Genomic DNA, 25,371 nt, shown 5'->3' on the forward strand with positions numbered 1-25,371 from the left:
AAGCTTAGACGCGGTGTACATGAAGTTTGTAGAACATCAAGATAGTTTACAGAAATGCCAAAGAAGAAGATAGAGTAGTCAATTATTTATATGAGGAGGGTTCAAATGCCTCCATGTTTTTGTGCCTCCATCATGTCTCCATCTCCCTCCATCATTTTCAAAGTTCAAACAGTCGATCCGAACCGCTCAACCTAAACTCTATACTAAAATATGTTTGGAGACCAAATTTTATATTTTTAGGAATTTTTTTAGATAGGTACAAAATCAGTAAATCCGAACCATCTAAAAACAGTATTTTTCTACCTATCCAAAAAAATAGTAAAAAAATTCCTAAAAATATAAAATTTGGTCTCCAAACATATTTTAGTATGGAGTTTAGATTGAACGGTTCGGATCGACTGTTTGAACTTTGAAAATGATGGAGGGAGATGGAGGCATGATGGAGGCACAAAAACATGGAGGCATTTGAACCCTCCTCTATTTATATATTTAACCTAATCGTATAAGATTGTTAAATATGAATATATAAAATAATTATAAATTTATATTATAATTATATGCATCTTACTTTAAAAACTAATAGCATGTCTAAATGCTAATTTAATTTCAATATCCGTTTCATAAATTTATATTATTAAGCCTTTTGAGTTTAAACTATGTATCTTCTCATTATTGAAAATTACTTGGAAAATAAAAAAAAGTAAAAATGATTATATCTCCTAATCATTTGCATAATTTGTACTCGTTCGTCATTTCTGTACTTTTCATTATTATAGTTGAAAAAAATTACAATACCAATTATTTTATTTTTAATAGCGTTTTGAGAAAACATTTGATGCAAAAAATAATTTTTAGATCGGTTTTCTGTGCAAATAAACAAACCCTTAGCTCCAATAATCATAGTAACATTATTTCCAATTAATACACATTATATTTGTGTTACTTTTTTTAAGTATATCTGAATTTGATAAATTGTAAAAGCAACATGTTTTTTATTCAATATTTAGTGAAAATCACAAATTAGTTTGATTGTTTTATAAAATGACAAAATTTAATAAATTATTTTATTACAAAAACAACAAACTTTTTTGAAAAAAAAGACAAACACATATTCATACTTGCTAATGTAAAAACATCAGCTTTAAATCGTTGCTTATTTTTCTCAGGTAAGCAACATAGACCGATTCCATTCAAACAGTACCGCAATAAGCCAAGTAGCCAACGACATAGCACCAAACCCAGTTCGGTACCCTAAATAACTCAAATTTTGATTTTGTATCTGGACTGTTCGATCTTCTATGGCACGAATATTGAAGGGATCCCATGCATTTCATCTCGGGCCGGATTGGACCGAATTCTGATCGGACGGTCTGATCTAAACTCAAAATAAACCCAAAATTCGTGTTACTTCAGAGGATCCGGACTCCACACTAAAAGGTCAAAACTCAAAAGCTCGATTCTCGCCCCTCTGTCTCAGTCTCTCTCATTCTTCTTCGACTAAACTATTATCATCGCCATGGCAATGGCGCCTCTTCTATTATTTCTCTTCTTATCCCTTGGATATTTCGGGGTTGATTCAGCGTACATAGCATACAACACCTCACAGCAAATCGTGGAGGGAAAGCTGAATGTGCACGTGGTGGCTCACACGCACGATGACGTGGGATGGCTCAAGACCGTTGATCAGTACTACGTGGGGTCAAATAACTCTATCCAGGTTACATTTTATCGTGCCTTCTTTTTCTCGCTTTTGGAATTTCTGGGAGTAGTAACTGTACTGTACTGTACGAAGAGTCGAAGACCACTCTCTAGTCAATGGTATATATAATTTCTAAATTAGAATGAGGCTCAAACGACTGGAACTGTTTAACTGAAATTTGAAGACAAATTAGAGTAACCCTTTCATATGCTTTTTCCGGTTGGACTAGAATTTTGTGATCAAGCAAATTATCTCTGAAAAAAATGCTAAGAAGCTTTTAAGAAATGTAATCTAGATAGACAGTATACCGTGTACTATGAATATGATGCCTACTTATTCCACAATCGAATGCAGGTCTTATTTCTGCTTGACTCCCTGTGAACCTCTATAACTTACTGTTACTAGTTATCACTAAATTTGTACCTATAGGAATAGTATCTGTACACTGTACTGAAAGACCACTCTCTGGTCAACGGTTAACAGAATTTCTAAATTAGAATAGAGGCTCAAACCATTGGAAATGTTTAACTAAAATTGGAATTAAATTGAAACATGAAAATTGAAAACAAATTAGAGTTATCCCTTCATATGCTTTTTCTGGTTGAATTAGAAGTTTGTGATCACACAAACTATCTCTGGAAAAATGCTAAGAATCTTTTAAGAATTGTAATCTTGATTGGCAGTTTACTGTGCACTATGAATAGGATGCCTACTTTATTCCACAATCTAGTTCCTGTTGCTTATAAGTTATAACTCAATGTGCTCGACTCCCTGTGAATTCTATAACTTATTGGTACTAGTTATCACTAGTTTTGACCCTAAGAGCCTTCATATTGTTAGATGGATGAAAAGTCTGAGATATGAGCCCTTAAAACCATTTTGAAACAGAAGGATTAACTTTATGCGAATTTAATTTTGTTTTTAGGATAATGCATTCAGGTCATTTCATGCTATCTTTTATCTTTTTTCTTTATTGAACTTTTTTATTTTCTTTGATATCGTGTTAGACCATTTGTTCTATAAACCAAATTAAATATGAACATCCAATACTAGCAGATAAAGATTTAACGTTTTGTTTTTTGACGTCTTCTTAATTTCGTTCAATCTAGGGTGCTTGTGTGCAAAATGTTCTGGATTCAATGGTGACTGCTCTCCTAAAAGACAAAAACCGAAAGTTCATCTATGTCGAACAGGTAGCTTTTATTTGATGGAAACATGTTTAGAAAAAGTAATGGTTGTCTTTCAAGTGATTTATAGGGTTCTGGAATATACGGTTTATAATTTCAAGTGTTTTTTGTAGGCCTTCTTCCAGAGATGGTGGCGCCAGCAAAGTGAAATGATCAAGGAGACAGTTAAAGGATTCATTGACTCTGGTCAATTAGAGTTCATGTAAATTTTTTTTGGTCTCATTTTAGAATTAGTTAATCATGAATTCAGCCAGTTGACTGGATTAAATCATTGTTACAAGTTACAACTAGGCACTATTTGACTGTCAGACTTAAAAATAAAATTCAATAAGGACAATGACTTGATTCTTACTTCTGTCTGCATGTATGATTTTTAAGAAATGGAGGAATGTGCATGCATGACGAGGCAACTGTACACTACATAGACATGATAGATCAAACAACACTTGGCCACCGATTTATTAAGCAGGAATTTGGCAAAATTCCACGGATTGGGTGGCAGATTGATCCATTTGGACATTCATCTGTGCAAGCATATCTACTGAGTGCACAAGTACAACTTTTATTTTCATATCTGTTATTACATTAGAGTTAAATGAAGGATTCTTCTTTCGGCTTTACACCAACTGGTAAGGTTCCTCAGTTCGTGCACTCCAGCCACATCTTAACTTTGACCCAATCAATCCCCTTACTGTTTATGTGGAGTTTCAAATTAACTTAATTTACGATCTCAATTGTAGAGCCTCAACTATGAAGATATCATCAATTAATCCAATATCGGGCTCCATTTCTATCAGTTGTGCAATTTGATACCTGTCACAAAATGAAATATTTACAGTCGAAAATAACTTATATATGATGGAATATTTTTTAATGAATAGCACTTTTGGAATTTCAGGTGGGGTTCGATGCACTTTATTTCTTCCGTATAGACTACCAAGACAAGAACAAGAGGAAAGATCTGAAAGAGCTTGAGGTTGTATGGAGAGCTTCCAAGACTTTTGGATCCTCTTTAGATGTAAGCTAGAGTTACTTCCTAACAAATAAGTTTTCCACATGCTCTTAAGAACTCGGATTTTTGAAATAAGGAAACCTTTAGATATTTGTTATTTGCATATGGACTCGGTGAAAATTCCTATTCCCAGTCTTGTCTCTACAAAAAGTAGTGTGTTTTCTCAAATGAAATTTCCATATTTTTGAAAGAATTTTGAAGACTAAATAAACAAATAAGCAGTTTTGATGGGACTATTTATACAAACTCTTAATACTGAAAAATTAGTCAACAAATTCTCTCTTTTTCTCTAGTACTCTGGAGTATGTACTCGGAAGGTCTTTTCATATTCCTTGTTTCAACATCATGTTCATAAAAAGGAGCATACTCGTCATCTTTAAACTTTTTAATGTTATAGTACTATTTAGATTTTTTCTGGAATCTTCCCAAAGAATTATGAGCCGCCACCTGGAGATTTTTACTTTGAAGTCGATGACACATCTCCTGTTGTTCAGGTACAATGGTCTCTTAGCACATGTATGAGTTTTGTGTTATATTTATTTTGTTGCTTATGTGAGTAATTTGCTCTCTCTAATCCCCCTCCTCCCCCTGCAAATTGAAAATCTAGGATGATCCCCTATTGTTTGATTACAATGTTCAAGAAAGAGTTGATGATTTTGTTGCTGCTGCTCTTGCCCAGGTTTCAAATCTAGCTTGAAGTTCACATCCCAACAATTTCTTTTATTAGAGTATGACTATTGGTATGACTAGCTTGGTCTAACATGAGTTACTTTTGTTATATTACTAGGCAAATATCACAAGAACAAATCATGTAATGTTCACCATGGGCACTGATTTCAAGTACCAATATGCGGAGTCTTGGTTCAGAAATTTGGATAAACTTATTCACTATGTAAACAAGGTACATGTTAGTTATTTTTTGTACCAAATTTAAAATATTTAGGATTGTGGGCTAGGCTTAAAATTCTTTCCAAATTGTGAAATTTTTAATATATATTTTTTGTTTTGTTTTTTTGAGGAAATAATATATCCTTTTTGTTTAACTAATTTTGCTCTTTCTTATATTCACTGTCATAATTTCAGGATGGGCGTGTCAATGCATTATATTCTACACCCTCTATATATACTGATGCAAAATTCGCAGCAAATGAGAAATGGCCTATTAAAACAGATGATTTCTTCCCGTTAGTGATAAGCGTGATTTAAACAGTGTCTTATTTTATTGTATAAATATTTGATACTTATAATGTGACTTTTTTCAGATATGCAGATAATCCAAATGCATATTGGACAGGGTACTTCACAAGTAGGCCTGCACTGAAACGTTATGTGCGTCAGATGAGTGCATACTACTTGGTATAGTTTCCTGTCAAATTTTTATCAATGTCCCAGTGAGGATAATAGTTATCATTCTCATACCTGAGAAATGAATTTGATTAGATACTTTGAACATTAATATTTTTTAAAGCTTCTGAGGAATGCGTAATGTGCTTCTTTTCATCGCAACTGCTACTGGTTTCTTACTTGGTGTTTATCAACCAGTACAGTAAGTATCGGTCATAACTAGGTATAATCGAATTGATAACGCATTCATTCAGGCAGCAAGGCAATTGGAATTTCTAACAGGAAGAAGTGCTTCAGGACCAACAACTGACAGCCTAGCAGATGCTCTGGCAATAGCCCAGCACCATGATGCTGTGAGTGGAACAGAGAAACAGCACGTGGCAAATGATTATGCCAAAAGATTGTATATTGGCTATACAGAGGTTAATTTTTTAATTTTTGTATGAGCAGAATGTTACATGTTCCCTTATCCATTCAAAACCAGCAGAACTTGCAAAACTAGTAAAATATTATCAATACCTTTACCTTTACTTTGAATCAGTCAACTTAACCCATATCACTCTTGCTTATTTTGGATCATTTTATTTACAAAAACTGTTTGCCCCTGCTGATAAATTAGTAAGTAATAGTAAGTATCATGTACATGTGTGTGTGCACACACAGAGGGAAGAAATATATGATTTTTGTAAAGAGGGATAATTTTGGAATAAAAAGAAGAAGTTATCATTCTATAGAAGAAACGCCATTGTGATGCCATCTGTGATATTGGTTGTTTTACTGGGGTGTCCTTAATATTTAACATGTGGAGGGTTACCTTGAAACTCCATTTTGTTAACTTTGTCTATTGACTCTCAAAGGGATGTTGATATTCAAGACAAAGCAAAATAAAAGAGAGAGTAAGCCTTAATATTAGAGAATAGTAAAATATTTGTACATTTCAGGCAGAGAAATTGGTCAAATCTTCGCTTGCTTGCTTGACAGAGTCATCCTCAAAAACCGGATGTTCAAATCCAACAACAAAGTTTGAGCAAGTTAGTTGATTGTTTCTATCTATTTAATTTTATCGTCTTTTTGTTAGAGGTACAATGTTTCAAAGGTTCTTTCTTCTGATTGCTTATTTTCAGTGCCCACTACTAAACATAAGCTACTGCCCTCCATCTGAAGTTGATCTATCCAATGGTAAATACTTGGTAAGGAGAACTGACAAAGTTTCTTAATTACTTGTGTTCGGAAAAGGGTTGTTTCTTTGAAACATCATTTTTCTAATCAATTGCTTACTGTAGGCTGTTGTTGTGTACAATTCTCTTGGATGGAAAAGAGAGGATGTATTACGAGTACCTGTAAGAAATTTCTCCTTCTTTGCTTTTCTTTACGTGGTTAATTTTTAACATGGTATATAAATCAGGCCTATTCAGGTAATCAACCCATGACTATAATATAGCTCAGTACTAATAGAAATCAGTCAGTATTGTCCCCAATTGGGGCAGTAAGTGGCCAGTATTGTAGCAGCTTTAAAGCTCATTTGCAAAAATATACAGGTTGTGAGCCAATATGTGTCAGTACAAGACTCAGAGGGGAGAGCAGTAGAGTCACAACTGTTACCACTGACCAATGCATCTCTCAGATTAAGAAGGCAACATGTCAAGGCTTACCTTGGCACATCTCCTACTGCTACTCCCAAATATTGGCTCATTTTCCCGGCCTCAGTGCCTGCTCTTGGTTTCTCCACTTATTTCATCTCAGGTTCTACCAAATCAGGTACCAAATATTTCGTTACTTATATGGTCCCACCATTCATAAATCATGACCCCAGATTTTAGATTTTTGGTTTGCTTAAGGTTTTAGTTCCTAATCCTACCAACCCAATCCCGAGCATCTATTCTAATGCAAATATTACATGAACCATAAATGTAACCATCAGTTGCTTACGGAATGGTGTTTTGGGTAATACTACCCTTTTTATTGACCATTAGTGTTATATTTTTTTTTTTACTGAAATACAATTAGAGTCGTTGGCTTATGATAGGCAAAGTTGCTTCGCTGGAGAAACTATACCCTTCACAAGGAAGTACAATGAACAGTGTAGCAATTGGGAAAGGCCATTTAAAACTACTTTTTAATGCAAATGGAGGTTTATATCAGTACTCAGATGGCAAAAACTTGGTAATAGTTCAAGTTGTATTTTTGTGTACTTTGGTGGTTCAAGTTTCTGCATTGTATGTTGAAGCTAATTTTTTTGTAATTTTCCCTAAGGTAAATGCAGGTATTAGTCAGACATACAAGTTCTATAGTAGTTATAACGGAACCAAAAGTGATCCTCAGGTTAATTTTGTTATCTCTATCAATTTTCTTTTGGTTTTCTTACCTAGAATACACAAATGCTCTGCCAAATTAGCATTTCCTGCTTTTTTTTAGGTCGTGGGAGCTTATGTGGCAGTCTCCCCTATATATTTTTACCTTCTTTTTTTCCCTTTCTTACTTGTTAATTTCTTTTTTCTATTTTTCTTCTTCTTCTTTTGGCTTCCTGAAGGCTTCTGGAGCTTATATATTCCGTCCAGATGGCACATATCCAATTGAATATGAAGGAACGGTAAAGAATTCCTTCACAAATGCTGAATTTTAGCATCATTTAGAGAAAAATTGGGAAACCTTCCAATTAAGCAGTTTTCTTATGTCTTAAAGTCTCTGGTTTATTATACTCTTTTCTCCTTTAGACACGTTTCATTTACTTGTTTATCTGTGTTTTAACTTGCCTTTACATCTTATACTTCTAAAGGAGCCATTGACGGTAATGAAGGGATCTATAGTGGATGAAGTGCACCAGCAGATTAGTCCTTGGATATATCAGGTCTGTTATTGTTTTTCACTTGCGATTACATATAAAATGATATATATTAGACCCTGTTATGCATGTTATATCATGTGTTAAAGAGTTATATTTTTCTGTTCAGATAACTAGAGCCTACAAGAGCAAGGAGTACGTAGAAACCGAATTCATTGTAAGTACCAATCAATAGGAACTTGCAAATGGGTCCCGCAAAGCGATTTCATTTTCATAACAGTTTATCCACTACTCCCCCATCTTTGGTCTTATCCAAGAATACAGCTTTTTCTTTCCTCTTTTACCAGTGTCCTTTTCATTCTGAAAATATTGTCCTTGATTATATTTTGCAGGTGGGGCCAATACCTGTACAAGATGGGGTTGGAAAAGAAGTGGTCACAGAGATTACAACTAACATTGCTTCCAATAAAACATTTTACACTGACTCAAATGGTCGTGATTTCATCAAAAGGGTATGCAAAAATCACTATTTTGAAAAAGCTACTTCCCTTTCTCATGTCTTATTTGATTTTCTTCAACTAAAATGGACTAAATAGTGTGAGCTCCATGAAGCAATGAGGTTTTCATTTTGAAATGTTTAAAATGGAAAATAAATATACTTAAAATACATTAGCACTGGTCACTTCAATTATTGAATTCATCAATGATTTGCAGATTAGGGATTATAGGAAAGAGTGGCACTTGCAGGTAGACCAACCTGTTGCTGGCAACTATTACCCGGTAATATTTTTCTCCACACTTGATTTTTTGACTTTTACACCTTAAAATATTTGGTGGTGAAACCTCACTTTTAAACCCTAAAAGATTTGTAAGCTTCTAACTTGATATTCACTGCCAAAAGCCACCAAATGCATTTATTAATCCTATGCTCACCTTCCAACAATGCAAGAAGGGAAAAATAATGTTTCCTGGGATCAGCTTGATACCAATGATAGACAAATATTAGTACAGGTCCCCGTAGCCAAGTACTAGAATTCCTACTAGTGCCAACCTATAGCTGAGATCTGGATCTGGTATGGCAATGAGGTCATAACTCATAACATGCCAAACTAGGTGAGATCTGGTGTTGTAAGGACTGACTACAACTTGAGAACTGTGCATAGTGTTTCAAATCTATTGGTTTATAAATGCAATGGCTACTAGTTTTCTCTACCCTTGGAGGGTTCAACCTGATTTTAGTTACAGAGTACAAGTGCCTCTGTTCGTCTCACTTCTAGAAGTTTGATAACCTAAAATGTAAAACTCAGATAACAAAATTTTACTGTTAGATGTGATTTATATCACTTTCTCTATATAGAAAAATATTGCAGCATACAACTTTTTTATTAGCATCAAGAGTCTGTAAAACATCATATGGCATTTTGTGTGCATTTTTTTGCATGCTCTTAACTTCCATCAAAAGGTAGTCAAAATGCCATATTATTTTTATGTGCTTGTAGAGAAAGTGACATTTATCACATCTGATGGTACTATTTTGTTATTGAGTTATTTATTTTATGGTATTTGAAAAATGGAGGCATTATGATTTGAGCCAATAAAATTGGAGCCGTTTGAACCCTTACATTTAAATAAGACAAGTTAATATATTGCATCTGTATATACTATATATTCTCTTATCTGTTATCAGATTAATTTGGGGATATATATTCAAGATGAAAGCAAGGAGTTGTCGGTGTTAGTTGATAGGTCTGTCGGTGGGTCCAGCATAGCCGATGGACAAATAGAGTTAATGGTGCATAGGTAAGTTGTATAACTTCATATCCCTCCCTGGTAAAGTTCAGACATAACCATGCATGTCCTTGAAAATTGAAGGCAATTATCGGATCCCTTTCTTAACAAAGGTTGTAAATTTGCCTCAGAAATGACAACCATGAACAATTTAACTAGTTACTTTATCCAGAGCACTGACCACTGATAATGTACTATTTTTTATTAATTTTGGTCTTTGATTTATGTATGGTGTGTAGGAGACTACTCGTTGATGATGACAGAGGTGTAGGTGAGGCCCTTAATGAAACAGTCTGTACCAGTTATGGATGTGCTGGTTTAGTTGTAAGTACTCCTGAGAAAAACTTATTGGTTATTTCTATATGTTTTGCTTTCTTATATAGAAGCTGGGGGAGTTTGACATTCCTCCAACATTCTGCCTCAATCAAGACCCACTTTTAACAGTTTGATCATAAGAAATCTGAAAAGACTGTTAACAATCTATATCTCTTCATTTACACTCTTATCAAATATTGCTGTATTTTGTCTTGATTATGATTCTCATCAAGAACACAACGAAAATCATAGCAATTGTCCACGTCCATGGATTTTCACGAACCTCCTTACGTCATTCAAATCAAAAGCACAGTATTTGAGATCCATATTTTTTATATTAACTTTAAAACATGGGAGTAGTTGATTCTCAAAAAAAAAAATCATCGCATAACCGAAGCAATTTAAATGAATGAATGATTGAAGGCATTTGAACTCTTGGAAACTTAAAATGAGCTCATGCAGTAATGCTGTTGCATTTCTTTCTTATTATAAGAAACTTCTGCATTAGATACTGCAATTATCTTTTCTTTCTGGAGTTTTTATAAAGTCATGACATGGATTATTGTGTGTTTCAGATTCAAGGAAAATATTATACCAGAATAGACCCTGTAGGAGAAGGCGCTAAGTGGCGCCGTACTTTTGGCCAAGAGATCTATTCTCCTCTTCTTCTTGCTTTCTCTGAGATGGTAAGCTGTGTAAATTGGTCAATTGTAAATTAAATAGCCTGAGAATTCTTTTTAATTATCTCCTCTTTTTCCATTTCAATTTCTAGGATGGGGGCAATTGGGGAAGTTCACATGTTTCGAACTTCACAGCTATGGATCCTTCATATAGTTTGCCTGACAATGTTGCGTTAGTTACTCTTGAGGTATATATGATTCCTTTTCTCGCATGTAAGAATTGTTATTGCACTTGTGCTCTTTTCGGTGAGTTTTGATTAACCAATTCTTTAACACTTTTGGAGCCACTATTAATTCAATCTGTTTTTTGATGAATTTGGGAAGGCACTTGAAGATGGAAGTGTTCTCCTTAGGTTGGCCCACCTATACGAGGTTATTTTTCCTCTCTATTCTTGTTATGATGCTTCCATGATTTGGAATTGCACATTCACTCTTGCTTCACTTGGAATTGCACATTCATTCATTCTTTGTGACTCGAACCATTTTTCAAGGACACCAGCGGTAGCACAATACGAATATAATTAAACACGTTTCTATTTTTAACAGACATACATTTTTCCTCATGTTTTTACAACTTGCAACTCTGTTTTGGGCAAAGTAGTTCCTAATGTATGTATAATAAAGGATCACTTTAATTGTGTTGACAATTCCAGAATGAAATGCTTCTATGTGCAAGTTTACATTCTTTTGAAATATACAAGTACAAAACTTCAGTATTCTTTAATTTTTTTTAAGTATCTGGCAAATTGCCTATTAGCAGTCTCGAGACTTACTGTTCTGCATTGTTATAGCGTTGTTTTAGTTATGAATATATTGTTTACCTGCAAGTGCAGGACCTCTATTTTGCCCCAGGCAGTTCCAATTAACTGTTGATTTGCACTGTTTCAGGTCGATGAGGACAAGGACCTCTCAGTAATTGCTAGTGTGGATCTCAAGAAAATGTTCCCAGATAAGAAGGTATTACTGTTGCAATGTCTAAAAATTATACTCCAACTATTCAACATTCAAAATAATTCTCCATTATTCAAACTATAGGTGAGCAAGATAGTAGAGACAAACCTATCTGCTAATCAAGAGAGGTATGAAATGGAGAAGAAGAGGCTCAAATTTAAAGCAGCAGATACTGGGTCTGAAACTATCACTAGAGGCAGCCCTGTTGATCCATCCAAGCTGATTGTCGAGTTGGGTCCTATGGAAATTCGCACATTTATAGTTAATTTTAATTATATTAAACTCCCATAAGCCCTAGTTGAATTTTTCCGTGTTTTGTTGTGATTCTTGTAACCGGCTCTGAAATAAATTGTTTGGTAACAAAGACTTTCAAGGAACATGTTCTCTTGGCTTGATTGCCCAACGTGGTTTGATTGAGGAACAAAAGGTCTTTTATTGGTTTGCAATGGTAATACTGTTTAGTAGAGCAGGCTACAACCTACAGGCATATGAGATTTTTTTTTAAAAATAGAATCAATTTTAATTATTTTAAGAAAACTTTGTTTTTTAGAAAAAAAAAAAAGATCCACCGATTCTGGATCGGTGGAGAGAGAATTTAAATTTTATTCTGAGCAAACTACATTAGTCATTTCTACTTATTTCTTCCTTCAACGATCCTAGAGATAGGTGGTGGAGTTGTTTTTTCTAAAAAACAAATCAATGGAGTTTATTATGTTAGAATAATTAATATTGATTCTATTTTAAAAAAAAATCAGCATATGACATGGTGAAGTCTATATTCGAGTAAAATGCGATTACAAGCACATGGAAAGACACGTCCCAATTATAAACAGTGCCTATTTTGTTCACGTTTTTAAGAAATAAAGGAACCTATTATTCTGATTCCAACCGTTCAATTTTTTATGTGTGAATCTCAACGAAGAATTTTTTTCATGCGTGAATTTCAACGAAATCAACTGATAGAATCGGAATAACAGGTTCCTATTATTCTTTTGAAATAACAGCAGATTTATTTCCTTTCAAGAAAGGGTCCGAATACCCTAAAGTAAAAACCCATTTTGATTTTTGAGTTTTGCATCTCTACTGCCCGCCATTAGTTCTTTTTTCTTTTGCTGCACAACCAAATATCGTAAAACACAATCTTTCTGCGCTTTTCCCACAGGTAAGTAAATTAGAATAATCTTGTCACTACTTATAGGGCCATTGATGCGAGTCCGTGTCCCACCGGAGGTGCAATTGAAAAAAATGGACGGCTCAAATCAATTTCATCCATATCAAACTCAATCCGGTGCTTGTTGAGGTCATGGGGGTCTGCTTTGAGATTCGTGCCAAGTGAAATGAACAATTCAGATTCACCACTTGATGCTGCGGCTGGTCTGATACCCTGCTATTTCCTCTGATTCTACCTCAAGCTCTTCTGCTGACAATAGTGGTTATGTAGCTAGTAATTCAGTACTGTAATTCATTAGGTCTTGATATACTAATCTGATATGCTCTATGCTTTTTCTGTTGCTTATGGTTGTTTAGGATATTACCTTCAAATAATTTTCCAGCAGTGTGTTTATCCTGCTAACAACATTCTGATAAGGTACTAGCTTAGTACCGAATTTTTGTAACCGACATTAGTTTCCAATTAAACTGGTGGGTTCCCCCACTTTTATCAACAACGAGAAAAAGAATAATTGTATCACTAATTTGGGGCTTAAAACAATAATCAATGAATTAAGCCCCAATTAGCCTATTTAATAATCAGCCCACAATACATTTTTTATCAATCGACTTGTTAGAAGCCATTAAAGCCACTAACCTTCCAAAAAAAAAAATCAGCCCACAATACAAATTAGAGTAACGTCTCAAATAACAAAAACCAAAAAAATTGGTGAAGATATCATAAAACATCCGAGGGAGAGACTAGTTAAGCAATCATAAAACATCCCTTAGAAATGGTCACCAACGTACCAGAATATACATTTCATAAATCTAAATACTCAAAAACTGAAATAAGTACATTCACTGAAACGAGAGAAGGCATATGAAATATTACAACACTAGATGGAAAGTCAATTAAAAATGAAGGGTGAAATTAGAAATCAGGCCGTCTTCACCGGTTCCAATGCTTCAATCATGACCACACTGTTTCCCCTGATCACCTGGTGAAGAATCAAGTTATAAATGTTATGAAATCAGTGGTAACTTGCAAGAATGACCCTTTAGAACTGTAAAATTGTCATATTTATCCAATAAGAGCAAAACATAATGCACCTATAAGTTTCAGTTAAAACAAAATTTCCCTAGCTTTGCTAAATTGATACTAAAAGTGAACCATTATAATCATCATAACTATCAAATTATTGCAATAATTATTACTTGTCACCTTAAACTAACATTGTTCCTTTATTAACAAATAATCCAACAATCATCCTTTAACCTCCGCTTCGAAGTTAGTCGGAACTTTCAGATTGCTATTTGATGAAAATTTTGAGCTGACCATTCAGCTAAGAAAAAAAAGGTAATTGGTCAATAAACCCCCTTCATTTTAGTTTGGATTTGACCTTGTTTTGGTGTACAATAAGTTGAGTATTCCGGAGGGGTAAACACAAAAGTAACTGAGCTCAAAAAAGAAACAAAATAAATTTAATTAAGACATACCACCATGCCGATGTCATTTTTTTCATTGCCATTAACCTCAACGGTATTGTCAACCACCAAATTCATAAATTGGTCAAATCCGCGTAGAGTTCCAACTACAACCCGATTTGCATTCAGTTTGACTGGAAAATTGAAAATGGTAAATATTAGAAACAATCAAGAACAAAATTAGCAGTTTGTGTAGCAATATAGTGGACATGATAAACACAGAATTGTGAACTAATCAGTCTCAATACTGTCCAAGTCAAGCCTGATAGCAGATCTGTATTGGTCAAAAACTGACTAAAAACCAAATACTCATTACCATCTGATACTGGTATTGGATGAACTAATCATTACCATCTGGTACTGGTATTCATATATCAACCAGCCCTGCTACAGACCAACTGAGATATCAATCCAACACAAAAAAAAAAAAAAAAGAAACATTCCGAATCATTTTTAACTGTTTAATTGAAGTGGTTCTACAACTAGTCCAATCATCAATTACAGGAAAGTTAACCTTGTAACAGGTTCAATTAAGGTTCATGTGTGAAATTTCCCTTATAATGTAGAGGAATTATTCACTGTAATGAAGGGAACTTACTCTGGAGCTTCTTGTCCATGTACCTGAGAGCAAACCAAAAAACAAACAAATCAGTTATTCTCAAATAGAGCGAGCGAGAGGGAGTGAGAGAGAGAGAGAGAAATCACATGATAATATAGGGAATAGGAGAAACTCACTTTTTTAAATCCGGCGGCTGTCCAGATCGACTCATATTCGACGGAGGAGAAAGATTAGGGTTTTAGGGTTTCAGGGTTTTGGCAAGTCGGAACGACGAACTCGACAAATATCGAATTGTACCGTGCCTAATACCTGATAAAGTGAGGGTATTACACACTCAGCACCCCCATTTGGGAATTCACATCCTCTCCAATACCTGATAAGATTATCTTTTACAATTACTAGATCTGGACCGTTTTTTTAACTTAGCACGAATCTCAAAGTTCAATAATACTGCCTCCCTTGGTGACCCTAAAATTCCAAACCGGTTGAGATTTAATCTTAAACCGTAAAGTGAGGGTAATCCTTTGCAATACCAGAGAGATATGAATTCCCATTTGGCCCATTCACCACGCACCACGTGGTAGGCGGCTGCCAAAAAAAGGAATTGTTTATCTTCGGTGATTTTTTTTTTTTTTCAAGGCCCTTAGGCTTAAAAGGTGTTGATTGCATATCACTACATGCAATAAATTTGAATGGGGAATTTCACATATACCCCTCAAAAACTTCAATATTACATATTTCCCCTCTAAATTTTGAAATTACGTATTTCCCCCTCTAAATTTGAAAAACTCACATATTTACCCATTTCATTGTCTTTTATATTAAAACTAATTCTAAATTTATAAAATAATATTTTACCCTTCATTAAAAGTATAAAACGCCCTATCGTCCGATCTGCGCGCATAGCAATTAGATTATTGCTTGTTCGTTTCAAGATTCGTGCTAATCTAGCCCACGCGAATCTCAAAGCAATTTTGATTTGCATGCACCGCATTAAAATCTGTGCACATTACTTCAATATTTGTGTGTTCGCTTCAAGATTTGTGCTGATCTAGCGCGCACAGATCTTAAAGCAATTCGGACGGTGGAGGAACATTCAGATTCAAATTGGCGTCAGATGGACATTTTATGTTTTTAATAAAAGGGTAAAATAGGCATTTTATAAATTTAGAATGTGTTTTAATATAAAAGACAATAAAATGGATAAATATGTGAGTTTTTGATGTTTAGAGGGGAAATATGTAATTTCAAAATTTAGAGAGGAAAATACGTAATATTAAAGTTTTTTAGGGGTATACATGAAATTCCCCCAATTTGAATTGATTAAAGGTTTTCGAACGTTTTCTGCTCTTTTTAATTTGATTAAATTTACCCGCTGAGTTTGAGACTTGAGATTGGACGGTCTAAAAATAGTAATTTTGTATCTATTTTAAAAATTAATAAACAAATTTAAAAAATTATGAAATTTTATCTCCAAGCATATTTTAGTATAGATATCATATTGAGCGGTTCGGATCGACATTTTAGGCTTTAAAAACGAATATATAAAATATAAGATATGATGAGGTATGAAAAAACATGAAGTTAGGGGTGGCAACGAATCGAACCGAACCGAACTTACCCTAGGTTTGAGTTTGGTTTGAATTAATTTCAAACCGAACCTGGTTTGATTCGTTTCGAACCGAACCCACACTACAAGAAATATATCTATTCCCGGCGCTAATCTATACGGCGCTACATCAAACGCCAGCATATGGCGTAGGTGAAATTTTCGATCGTGCAAACGCCGGCTTTCGGGCTTGCTGAAAATTTTGGTTAAAAAAAAATTATATCGCCCCCGACTCGAGTCTTGACCCAAACCCTAGACCCCCGCCCCGCCCCCCCCCCCCTGCCTCTCCTCTCTTTCTCTTCGCTAGTTCCTCTCCGTCTCTCCCTTCATCCCGCCTTGTCTTGTCGATTTCCATTCGTTGTTAGAGAGTCTACGCGGGAGACAATGCTTACCATTCCTCCTCTCTTCTACGCTGATATCGTTGCTGACGTTGGCGGAGAATTGAAATCAAATTCGCGCGAGTCAGATGCCTTCTTCTTCTCCACCCTTTCCCTTTCTGTTCCTCCGCTATCAGCTTCAAAAGTAAAAACCTCTCTGTCGCCACCACTCCAAAATTACTGAAAATAGAAATCAAATTCGCGTCGCCACCTCTCTGGCGGAGAATAGAAATCAAATTCTCGAATTTGTTTGGCTACCCGCCCGATGAGCTGTCATAGTAAGGTTTCTTTTACTGATTAGTTTCAAAAATTAGTGTTTCATTTGGGGATTCTCTTACATTTGAATAAATTGGACTTTTGTTAAGTAATGTCCCTTTTTTAATTTCTTCTAATTATTGTTTAATTCTCAACTTATTAACTACATTAATCCCCTTTTTTAATTTTGATTAATGGAAGAGGAGAAGATAGAAGCAGCGAGAGAGCAACTTCTCTCAACTGAGCAAGGAAGGCTGAAGAAAAACCAGTACGCATTGGGATGCAGTGTGCTCACTTCCATGACTGTAAGTTCTCTTTATCTCCGTTTTAAACAAATATTGTAATTGGTTCATGATTTTTTTATTTTCTGCATGTTTAAATGCAACATAACATATCTGGAAGTGTACCGCTTTGGTATTTATCATACATTTATACCTTCCCAGATGCTGGTTTAGGAATTAGGAATCAATAACCACAATTATGGATTAGTGAATTACCTTTTGGACAGTACTCTCGCTTATCAATTTAATTACAAAAGATTTAACAATTGATTATATCCATTTGATCAACATAGTGAGAAACAAGCTTTAAAAAAGATGAAAAGAAGGAATGAAATAGAAAAACTGTTTGGGTGAAATCAAGAAACTGATCTTATTACTTTCCTTTTTCCTTTCTAGTACCAACATTTACAAATGACACTATGAGAAACACTATTGGATAAATAGATTATATCAAAATTGGAAGATGTGGTGGTAAGTCTTATATCTAAATTCAATATTTGTTTTAATAGGATTAAGTACATCCAAAATAAAATGACTTTTATATCCTTAGCAATCCAAATAATAGCAGCTGTCTATTGGATAAATATGGTCTATCAATTTTTTTTAATGTATCATAAGTTCAGACAGCATGACTTGAAGCTTGTATCGGCTTACCGGCTGGTGTTGTATCGGCATATCTCTTGATCTCTTAATTGGACTGCTATTGCTGAAATTTTTGCATTTTTCACAAAGTATTATAACTACGCAGCGCTGAATCTTGCTACTGAATTTGAACTTAAATGATGTAAATATAGAAAATTTAGGTAAATTTAGTGTTGTTCTTGTATCCAATATTCATTTAAACTGTGTTTCTAAAATAGACCTTGATTTTTAGACTGCTAAGAAACAATGTAACAGTGGAGTGCACCTGGTCAGTAGTATCAGATATTGAATGCCATTTTTATAATTTTATTACTTACAAATTTTGAATCCTTGTAACAACAAAGGACATAGTGCTTGCCGGCGTAAAAACAGTGATACTACATGATGAGGTGGAGGTGGAGGTGTGGGGCCTATTTGCAAAGTTGTAAAAGGTGCCATTGTGGAGTTGCAGAGTTGCATCCAAAGGTAATCTTTGTCATTTGTGAAAATAAGTTAAATTTCTTGAGACATAAAAAAGCATGCTTGTACAGGTGCTTTGCTGTACCAGAATCTGTACAAGTAAAGAACTAGACAATACATGCCTGAAACCATCCAAATACCATCATGTACATTTTCTATAATCTAGCTTATCACACATCCTCATAGACAGTATAGATTTTTAGTTAGACATGAGGTTCTCAAATAACTTCCTCAATTTTTACTTGATGCTGAAACATTTTATAACATCTTATATTTTATAGCGGTACTATGCATACATAATGTGCTCAACTGGAGCTCGGACGTTTTCTCTCATTAGTCAGTTGCTGCAAAAGCTCAACTCTCAACTCAATTTAATCTTTTACTAAAGATTAATTATTCTATGAAAACTAACAAGCGATGTGTGATTGTTGTACCCCACAAGAACCCATTCCCACCAACAAGAGATACGGAGCTGCTAAGATTTTCAGCAACCCTGCTGTTGCTGCTGAAGTGCCATGGTATAGTGAATTATTTCAATTAAAAAAAGTATCAAATTCAAAATTCAGTTGTAACTTATGTATGATTTATGAGTTAATTTTTCAAATAATTAATAACAGGTATGGGATTGAGCAGGAGTACACTCTCCTCCAAAATAACATCAAGTGGCCTGTCGGTAGCTTCCCTGGCCCACAGGTCAATACAAAATCTATATTTGCTTCCTTTCATAGTTTTTAGTTTGTTCAATTTGTTTTATATTGCAGGGTCCATAGTCATACTACTGCAGTGTTGGTGCCGACAGTCACTGATATTTATGATGCACACTACAAAGCTTGCATTTATACTAGCATTAATATTAGTGGTATCAACGGACTGGTCATGCCTGGTCAGGTAAACAAAAAAAAATTAAAATAAGTGATAAATTTTGGTTTTTATTTTTGTAAGAATAAGTTTTGGCTGAGTTGAAATTATCTTGGCAATGGAACCTACCCGATATGTAGCAGTCCACTGTACCTAATATATTATTGCTGAGTTATGTAGAAGAAGCCAGCTCTTTCTAACAAATTTATCTTGCTTTTCCTTTTTTGATAGGAACAGAGAATCAATGGGATTGTTGGTGTCGTTCTCTCCTTCAACCCCAAACCCATCCTGATTTGTTATTTTTTTTTAATCTCTACATCTTTACTGTTATTAATACACAATAGTTATGATGCTACCTAATTTGACACACTATTTGTGCTCTGTGATGCTATGCTATAGGGTGATTGGAATGGTGCTGGTGTCCACACCCACTACAGGTAACTTAAAAAGGTCATTAATAATTATATGCATGTCTGTTTCCTTAGGTATCACTTTGTAGTATTTAAATTGGGTTGTTGAATAATTTCAGTACCAAGTCAGATGAGAGAGGATGGGGCTTATGAAGTTATTAAGGCGGCTATTAAGAAGCTCAAGTTGGAGGAGGAGGACAATGCTGTTTATGGTGAAGGTAATGAGCGCCGCCTTACTGGTATGGAACTGTTTTTTTAGCACATATGGCTCTAGTTGAGCTTGTATGAAAATGTTGTATTATGATGTGGGCTAATGCAACTATCTGGCTGCAACTGCCATAGATTTATAAAAAAAAAGAATTGTGGTATCTCTTTATGCATTGGGAAAGGGATATAGTATATTTGTTGCATGTCCCTAACTTTGACTAACAATCATTCCTTTTGCCAGGTGCTTTGGTTCAGAGATCCAAGAGCTTTGAGAAGGACCGACTAATTGACACAATGAGAGATTCTGATCCTCGTGAAGTTTATAAACTATTTTTTGTTGTTAGTTTACCATTATTTGACTTATTTAGTATAAAATTTGTTAGTTGGGGTAAAGTGAGACTTATTTGTTAGTTGTAAAATTTTTTAAGATAGAAATTTTGTTTCTAAGTTGAACTAAGTCAAGCCATTGCACATGTATATAGACGACACTCCCATGGGCATCCCAGAACAAAAATTTTTATTTTTGGAATTTTTTATGATTTACAGTGAATTTTTGAAATTTAATTTTTTTTTAATTACCCATGACTTTTGGCGGCGTTTCAAAAGTGCCGGGAAAACAAATTTTTTTTTATATGTCAAAGCTTTTTAGCGGCGCTTATGAAACGCTGGTAAAGGCCATATAAACGCCGGGATTACCCTCCAAACGCCGGAAAAACCCAAACAAATCTTGCGACACTTTGTAAACGCCGGGAAAAGTAAAATTTCGGGCGGCACTTCTGAAACGTCGGCAAAAGGGCCTGTAAACGCCGGGAAAAACTTTTGCCGACACTTGCATTTGCGGCACTTGCTCAAACGCCGGGAAAAGTCTTTAGTGGCGTTTTTTACTGTATTTAGTGGCATTTGTAAGTGCCGGGAAAGGATAGTTTTCTTGTAGTGCCATTTCGAATCGAATTAATTGCGAACTACACATTTTTCGAATCGAACCCGAATCGAATTAATTTTTAGCAGCCCTAGTTATATCAGTAGTTTATACATTAATTTTTTCTCGCGGGACAAAATTCACACGGTTTCCTTTTATCGGTATGAACTTTGAAATGAGTGTTTTTAAGTTGAAAAATTGTTCATGAAAAAATACATCATAGACGCATTTCCTGGTATGAACTATGAGAGATGAGAGACAGTCATCTAGGCCGGAGAGAGGAGTGACAGCCGGAGAGACAGCCAATCGCCGAGAGCGTCGGCTAGATTTTAGAGATAGAGGGAGAGTGAGTTAGGGAGAGGTGGAGAGAGAACTAGGTTATTGAGATTTGAGAGAGATGGAGTGTCGGCTAAGTTAAATTATGACTTTCTATCTTGGATTTTAATTTCATCAGGTAAATGAACGTCCGATGTTATTATGAGATTCGAACCATAAAAGTAACCGAACCCATTTCGATCGAACCAGGCTAGGTTTGAGTTTGGTTTGAATTAATTTCGAACCGAACCTGGTTTGGTTCATTTCAATTCGAACTCATTTCGAATCGAATTAAACTCGAATCAAACCCGAATCAAATCACGAACTACGAATTTTTTTGCCAGCCCTACATGAAGTGTTGAAATCCTCCTTGTTGTAAATATAAATATATATATAAATACTCTTTTGTACATGTCATATTGGGTGTCCTGATTTTAGTCTAAAGAACTTCGAACATATTTCATGCTTCATATTTTGCAATATTTTTTTTTCTTAAACTCCAGACTGTATTTTCTTCTTTCGAAAATTAAGTCCTCTAATTTAAAGATAAACAGTCTTTCTTTGTGGAACGATTTTGCAGAGCTATGAAAAATTACTTTCTAATCTCAATATTTTTTTCCGAAACAAAGACAACTTCATTTTTAAGCAACACATATGTATTCTCACAAAATAAACATTTCGGGTAGGATTTAGTATTTTGTTCTTTATGATTTCAATTAGAAATCAGAAAGATACCCACTTTTGTCAAAAAAAAAAAAAATTGGATAGGATTCATACAAAAGAAAATTGAACTATAAAAATTAAAAAATATAGTTGACGAAATAGAGGGAGGTAACACTTAGGTAACCAAACCCGACCTAATACTTCTTAAAAATATCCTATACAATGCTAATAAAATTCTTCCTCTTATATAAAATAAAATCATATTATATATTAGAAAATAAATTCAAAAGGTTATTAACGAAAAAAACTAAAAACTTAAATCTCTAATTCCAGTACCTTTCTCTTACACCATGATTACTCCAATTACCATACCAGTAACAACACAAATTAATTTAAAATTATTATTCTCATCTTGCTATATATCATGTTATATTGTATTTTTATAAACAAGAACAATAGTATAATTATGCTTTTGGAATAGCTTTTAATTTATATATAATATACTATGTGATTTGTTTAAGAAATTATAATTATATTTAAAAATAAAGATTTTTTTAAATATTTGTGACATGTATCCGTTCTGAATCTGAATATGAAATGAACCTCACAAGAATATCTATCTATTCAAAATATAAAAACTAAACTCAAAATATCTACAAATACAAACCAAATTCAGTTTGAAAATAATAAATATATAACTCGAAATTTGAACCCAAACACTTTAAAATATAAATTCAAACATAATAATTTCCGAATCCGACCCGCTGTGATAGCACCACTAATCATGCATCGCGTATCGAATAAAATATTTATTCAATATAGCTACAGTTAACCAATTAAGATGAAAGGATAGCGAATAGGACTGATAGATAGTAGTTATCAACCATATACAACTGTGCTCAGACTAGAAACACTATCATGTAGCGGCATGTACCAGTCATGTTTTTATCAGCATATGCTTTCTGTGATATTGTTGCATACAGTGTTTTTCAGAATTCTGTGATCGGCGAGTAATGAAGCATCCTCAAATTGTAAATTTGATGGTCTTATAACAATTGATGCTGTGTTAAATATAACTTCTTTCTAAACTTCACATTGAAATTTAACAAATTCCAGAAATATATTGGATGATGGTGGTGATGCTGGTATCAGCGGTGGTGGATAACAAATTCCAGAAATATATTGCGAGTTTCAATGTTTTCAAATCATATCATCTATCTCAAATCGTTAGCTTTTGTATCGTATCATGTATCGTGTATAGAATCAACCCTTTATTCAATACAGCTTGCTGGTTACTAGTACCTTTCTTTTAAATCTCCTCTTAACAGTATCTATTGTAGCTACAGTTAACCAATTAAGAGAAAAGGAAAGCCAATAGAACTAATAACAGTTATGAGACTATGCAGCAGCATGTACAGTGATATTGTTGCATACAATATTTTGCAGATTTCTATGATCGTTGAGTAAATGTTCCAGTTATAAGGCTGTGCTCCACATAGAGGAGGTGAAACATCATTAATGGTAAGGGAAGGAAAGAGAAGGGGGTGAAGGAGGCTGAAATTTCATCTAGTATGCACCTAGATTCGAAGGTGAAACGATCGCTAACATTTCTTTTAGATTTTGAGCCTAGTTCACCTCCGTGCTCCTCCTCTCCTATCCATTCACCTCCAAATTTCAAGATTCTGGAGCAAGTATGTCACGATCGGAGGTGAATTTGATGAAGGAAGATAGGAGCTGTGCGGATTTGGGGATAATTCAATCAGCCGTTGAAGAGAAGGAGATGGCGGGCAGCCCAGAATTTGAAACTGAAACGCTGCAGGTGGGACCAGATTTAAGGGCAGAAACCGTTCCTTTTAAAGAGACATTAAATTGGGAAGTGGGGTCACCCTCGTTAACACTGGAGGAGATTGAGGCAACATAGAATGGAGAGGAGGGTCACCAGACGGTTAGAGAGGTTTGTTATTCTCTGCCATCGTTATTGCTGACATGGCCGTTCGCGGTACATTTGAATGATCCACTGTATCTTTTACCAAATTACTTTGTTTCTTTTGTTCGCCTATATAAAAGCTGGCTTTGTAATCATTTGGATTATGCCAATTTTGAATGAAAGTTACTATTTCCTCTTTTCTTTTCTTTCGCTATTTCTCTGAAATTGTTCAAGTAGCTTGCTTTTGGCTCAATTGCGATTTCAATTGTATCGTCAGATCTTGGATCTGACATTTGGTATCAGAGCCTTTCCGATCACAACTGGGCAAGCAGAGGAACACTACGGTGCGACGCGCTTCCATGGCAACGCGCGCCAAAACTGCTTTCAGGTTGATGGAGAGATGGATCCGGATCTAGCTGTGATCCAGGATCAGTTCTTCCGATCCGAGTTATCGCAAAAGGAGCTTGCGACTCGGGTTGGTCAAATGGAGGGTCGATTGGAGGAGAATAGTCAGGCGATGAGCAAGATGATGAATATGCTGGAGTCTATGATGCATACAGTGGCACTGGAGAAGGGAGAAAATAGTGGCATCGGTCAATATCGAGGTGAGCGACCCAGATTCACAGCTAGTCCAAGGCGACCTGTAGTGGAGGAAATCGGTGGTGGAGAGGAGTCCATGGGAGAGAAGGACATGAGGCAAGGTGATTACCAGCAACCTCCCCCGAGAACTCAGCTACCTCGAGTCGATTTTCCAGTATTTAGTGGGGCAAATCCAGTCGATTGGGTTGAAGAAAGTGATTTTTACTTTGATTGCTATCAAGTAGCTGAACATTATAAGTCCAGGATGGCTTCCATGCATTTTACGGGAGATGCTAGAGAATGGTACCGATGCATTAAAATCAACAACCAGCATCCACCATGGGTAATTTTGAAAGAAGAGGTGTTGTCTAATTTTGTGAATGAAGTGGGTAAGCCAATGGAGGAATTTAAGAAAGTGCAGCAAATTGGCAAGGTAGATGAATATGTTGCTAGTTTCATGAGGGCAAAGGCAAGGTTGATGCATAGAACTAACATTGACCATGAAGAGTTCTATGTGGGCAGTTTCATAGGAGGGTTAAGGGAGGAAATTAAGAACACCGTTGATTTGTTTGAAACACCAACCCTCAAAACAACCATTAGTTATGCCAGAAAAATAGAAATTACTCTTGAGGGTAACTCTAAGAAATGGAATTCAGTCAAACCACCAGTCTATCAAAGGGTCATAAAGGGAAATGACCAGTACCAGTACAGAAAAGGGGATGGCTTGTCATTGACCACAAAACCTCCAGCTCCAAATCAGATCCAGTTGTCCTTAGAGGAGAAGAAAGCCAAGGGGTTGTGCTTTAGATGCAATGAAAAATACCATTACGGCCACAAGTGCAATGGTAATGGGCTACATTCTTTAGAAGCCGAGATGGAGCAAGAAGGTGAAGGGTTTGAGGAAATAGCCGAAGGA

At 35.0% G+C, this 25,371-nt stretch overlaps 3 protein-coding genes across 10 annotated transcripts; 2 read left to right on the forward strand and 1 right to left on the reverse strand.

Moving 5' to 3' along the window:
- Positions 1-1,458: 1,458 nt before the first annotated feature.
- LOC144555589 (putative alpha-mannosidase At5g13980) lies at positions 1,459-12,131 on the forward strand. The gene is made up of 29 exons (XM_078303984.1): positions 1,459-1,717; positions 2,809-2,892; positions 3,000-3,088; positions 3,265-3,439; positions 3,785-3,904; positions 4,306-4,392; positions 4,506-4,577; positions 4,686-4,799; positions 4,982-5,082; positions 5,161-5,254; positions 5,497-5,664; positions 6,184-6,273; positions 6,367-6,432; positions 6,526-6,582; positions 6,781-7,000; positions 7,269-7,405; positions 7,496-7,564; positions 7,773-7,832; positions 8,019-8,090; positions 8,194-8,241; positions 8,417-8,536; positions 8,739-8,804; positions 9,712-9,824; positions 10,052-10,136; positions 10,703-10,813; positions 10,900-10,995; positions 11,132-11,179; positions 11,696-11,764; positions 11,843-12,131. Exons 1-29 carry the CDS (start codon positions 1,517-1,519, stop codon positions 12,047-12,049), a joined length of 3,039 nt encoding a protein of 1,012 aa, XP_078160110.1. The 5' UTR covers positions 1,459-1,516; the 3' UTR covers positions 12,050-12,131.
- A 1,485-nt stretch (positions 12,132-13,616) lies between these two features.
- On the reverse strand, positions 13,617-15,260 carry LOC144555661 (putative small nuclear ribonucleoprotein G). Its single transcript, XM_078304068.1, has 4 exons — positions 15,131-15,260; positions 14,994-15,016; positions 14,408-14,529; positions 13,617-13,908 (listed from the first exon to the last, which is right to left on the reverse strand). Exons 1-4 carry the CDS (start codon positions 15,163-15,165, stop codon positions 13,849-13,851), a joined length of 240 nt encoding a protein of 79 aa, XP_078160194.1. The 5' UTR covers positions 15,166-15,260; the 3' UTR covers positions 13,617-13,848.
- A 1,550-nt stretch (positions 15,261-16,810) lies between these two features.
- Positions 16,811-20,581, forward strand: LOC144555627 (uncharacterized). Of its 8 annotated transcripts, none has more exons than XM_078304037.1 (9): positions 16,811-17,218; positions 17,397-17,500; positions 18,463-18,583; positions 18,859-19,095; positions 19,195-19,270; positions 19,339-19,465; positions 19,673-19,872; positions 19,965-20,084; positions 20,294-20,581. In XM_078304037.1, exons 7-9 carry the CDS (start codon positions 19,782-19,784, stop codon positions 20,461-20,463), a joined length of 381 nt encoding a protein of 126 aa, XP_078160163.1. In that variant the 5' UTR covers positions 16,811-17,218; positions 17,397-17,500; positions 18,463-18,583; positions 18,859-19,095; positions 19,195-19,270; positions 19,339-19,465; positions 19,673-19,781; the 3' UTR covers positions 20,464-20,581. The 8 variants fall into 8 exon arrangements, with proteins under 8 accessions (XP_078160163.1, XP_078160168.1, XP_078160176.1 ...); XM_078304042.1 differs by having other exon boundaries at positions 19,195-19,250; positions 19,667-19,872; XM_078304050.1 differs by having other exon boundaries at positions 19,195-19,250.
- Positions 20,582-25,371: the final 4,790 nt, after the last annotated feature.

This window comes from Carex rostrata, chromosome 1 (genome assembly GCF_964058835.1).
Source record: "Carex rostrata chromosome 1, lpCarRost1.2, whole genome shotgun sequence".
In the NCBI taxonomy this organism is placed as follows: domain Eukaryota; kingdom Viridiplantae; phylum Streptophyta; class Magnoliopsida; order Poales; family Cyperaceae; genus Carex; species Carex rostrata.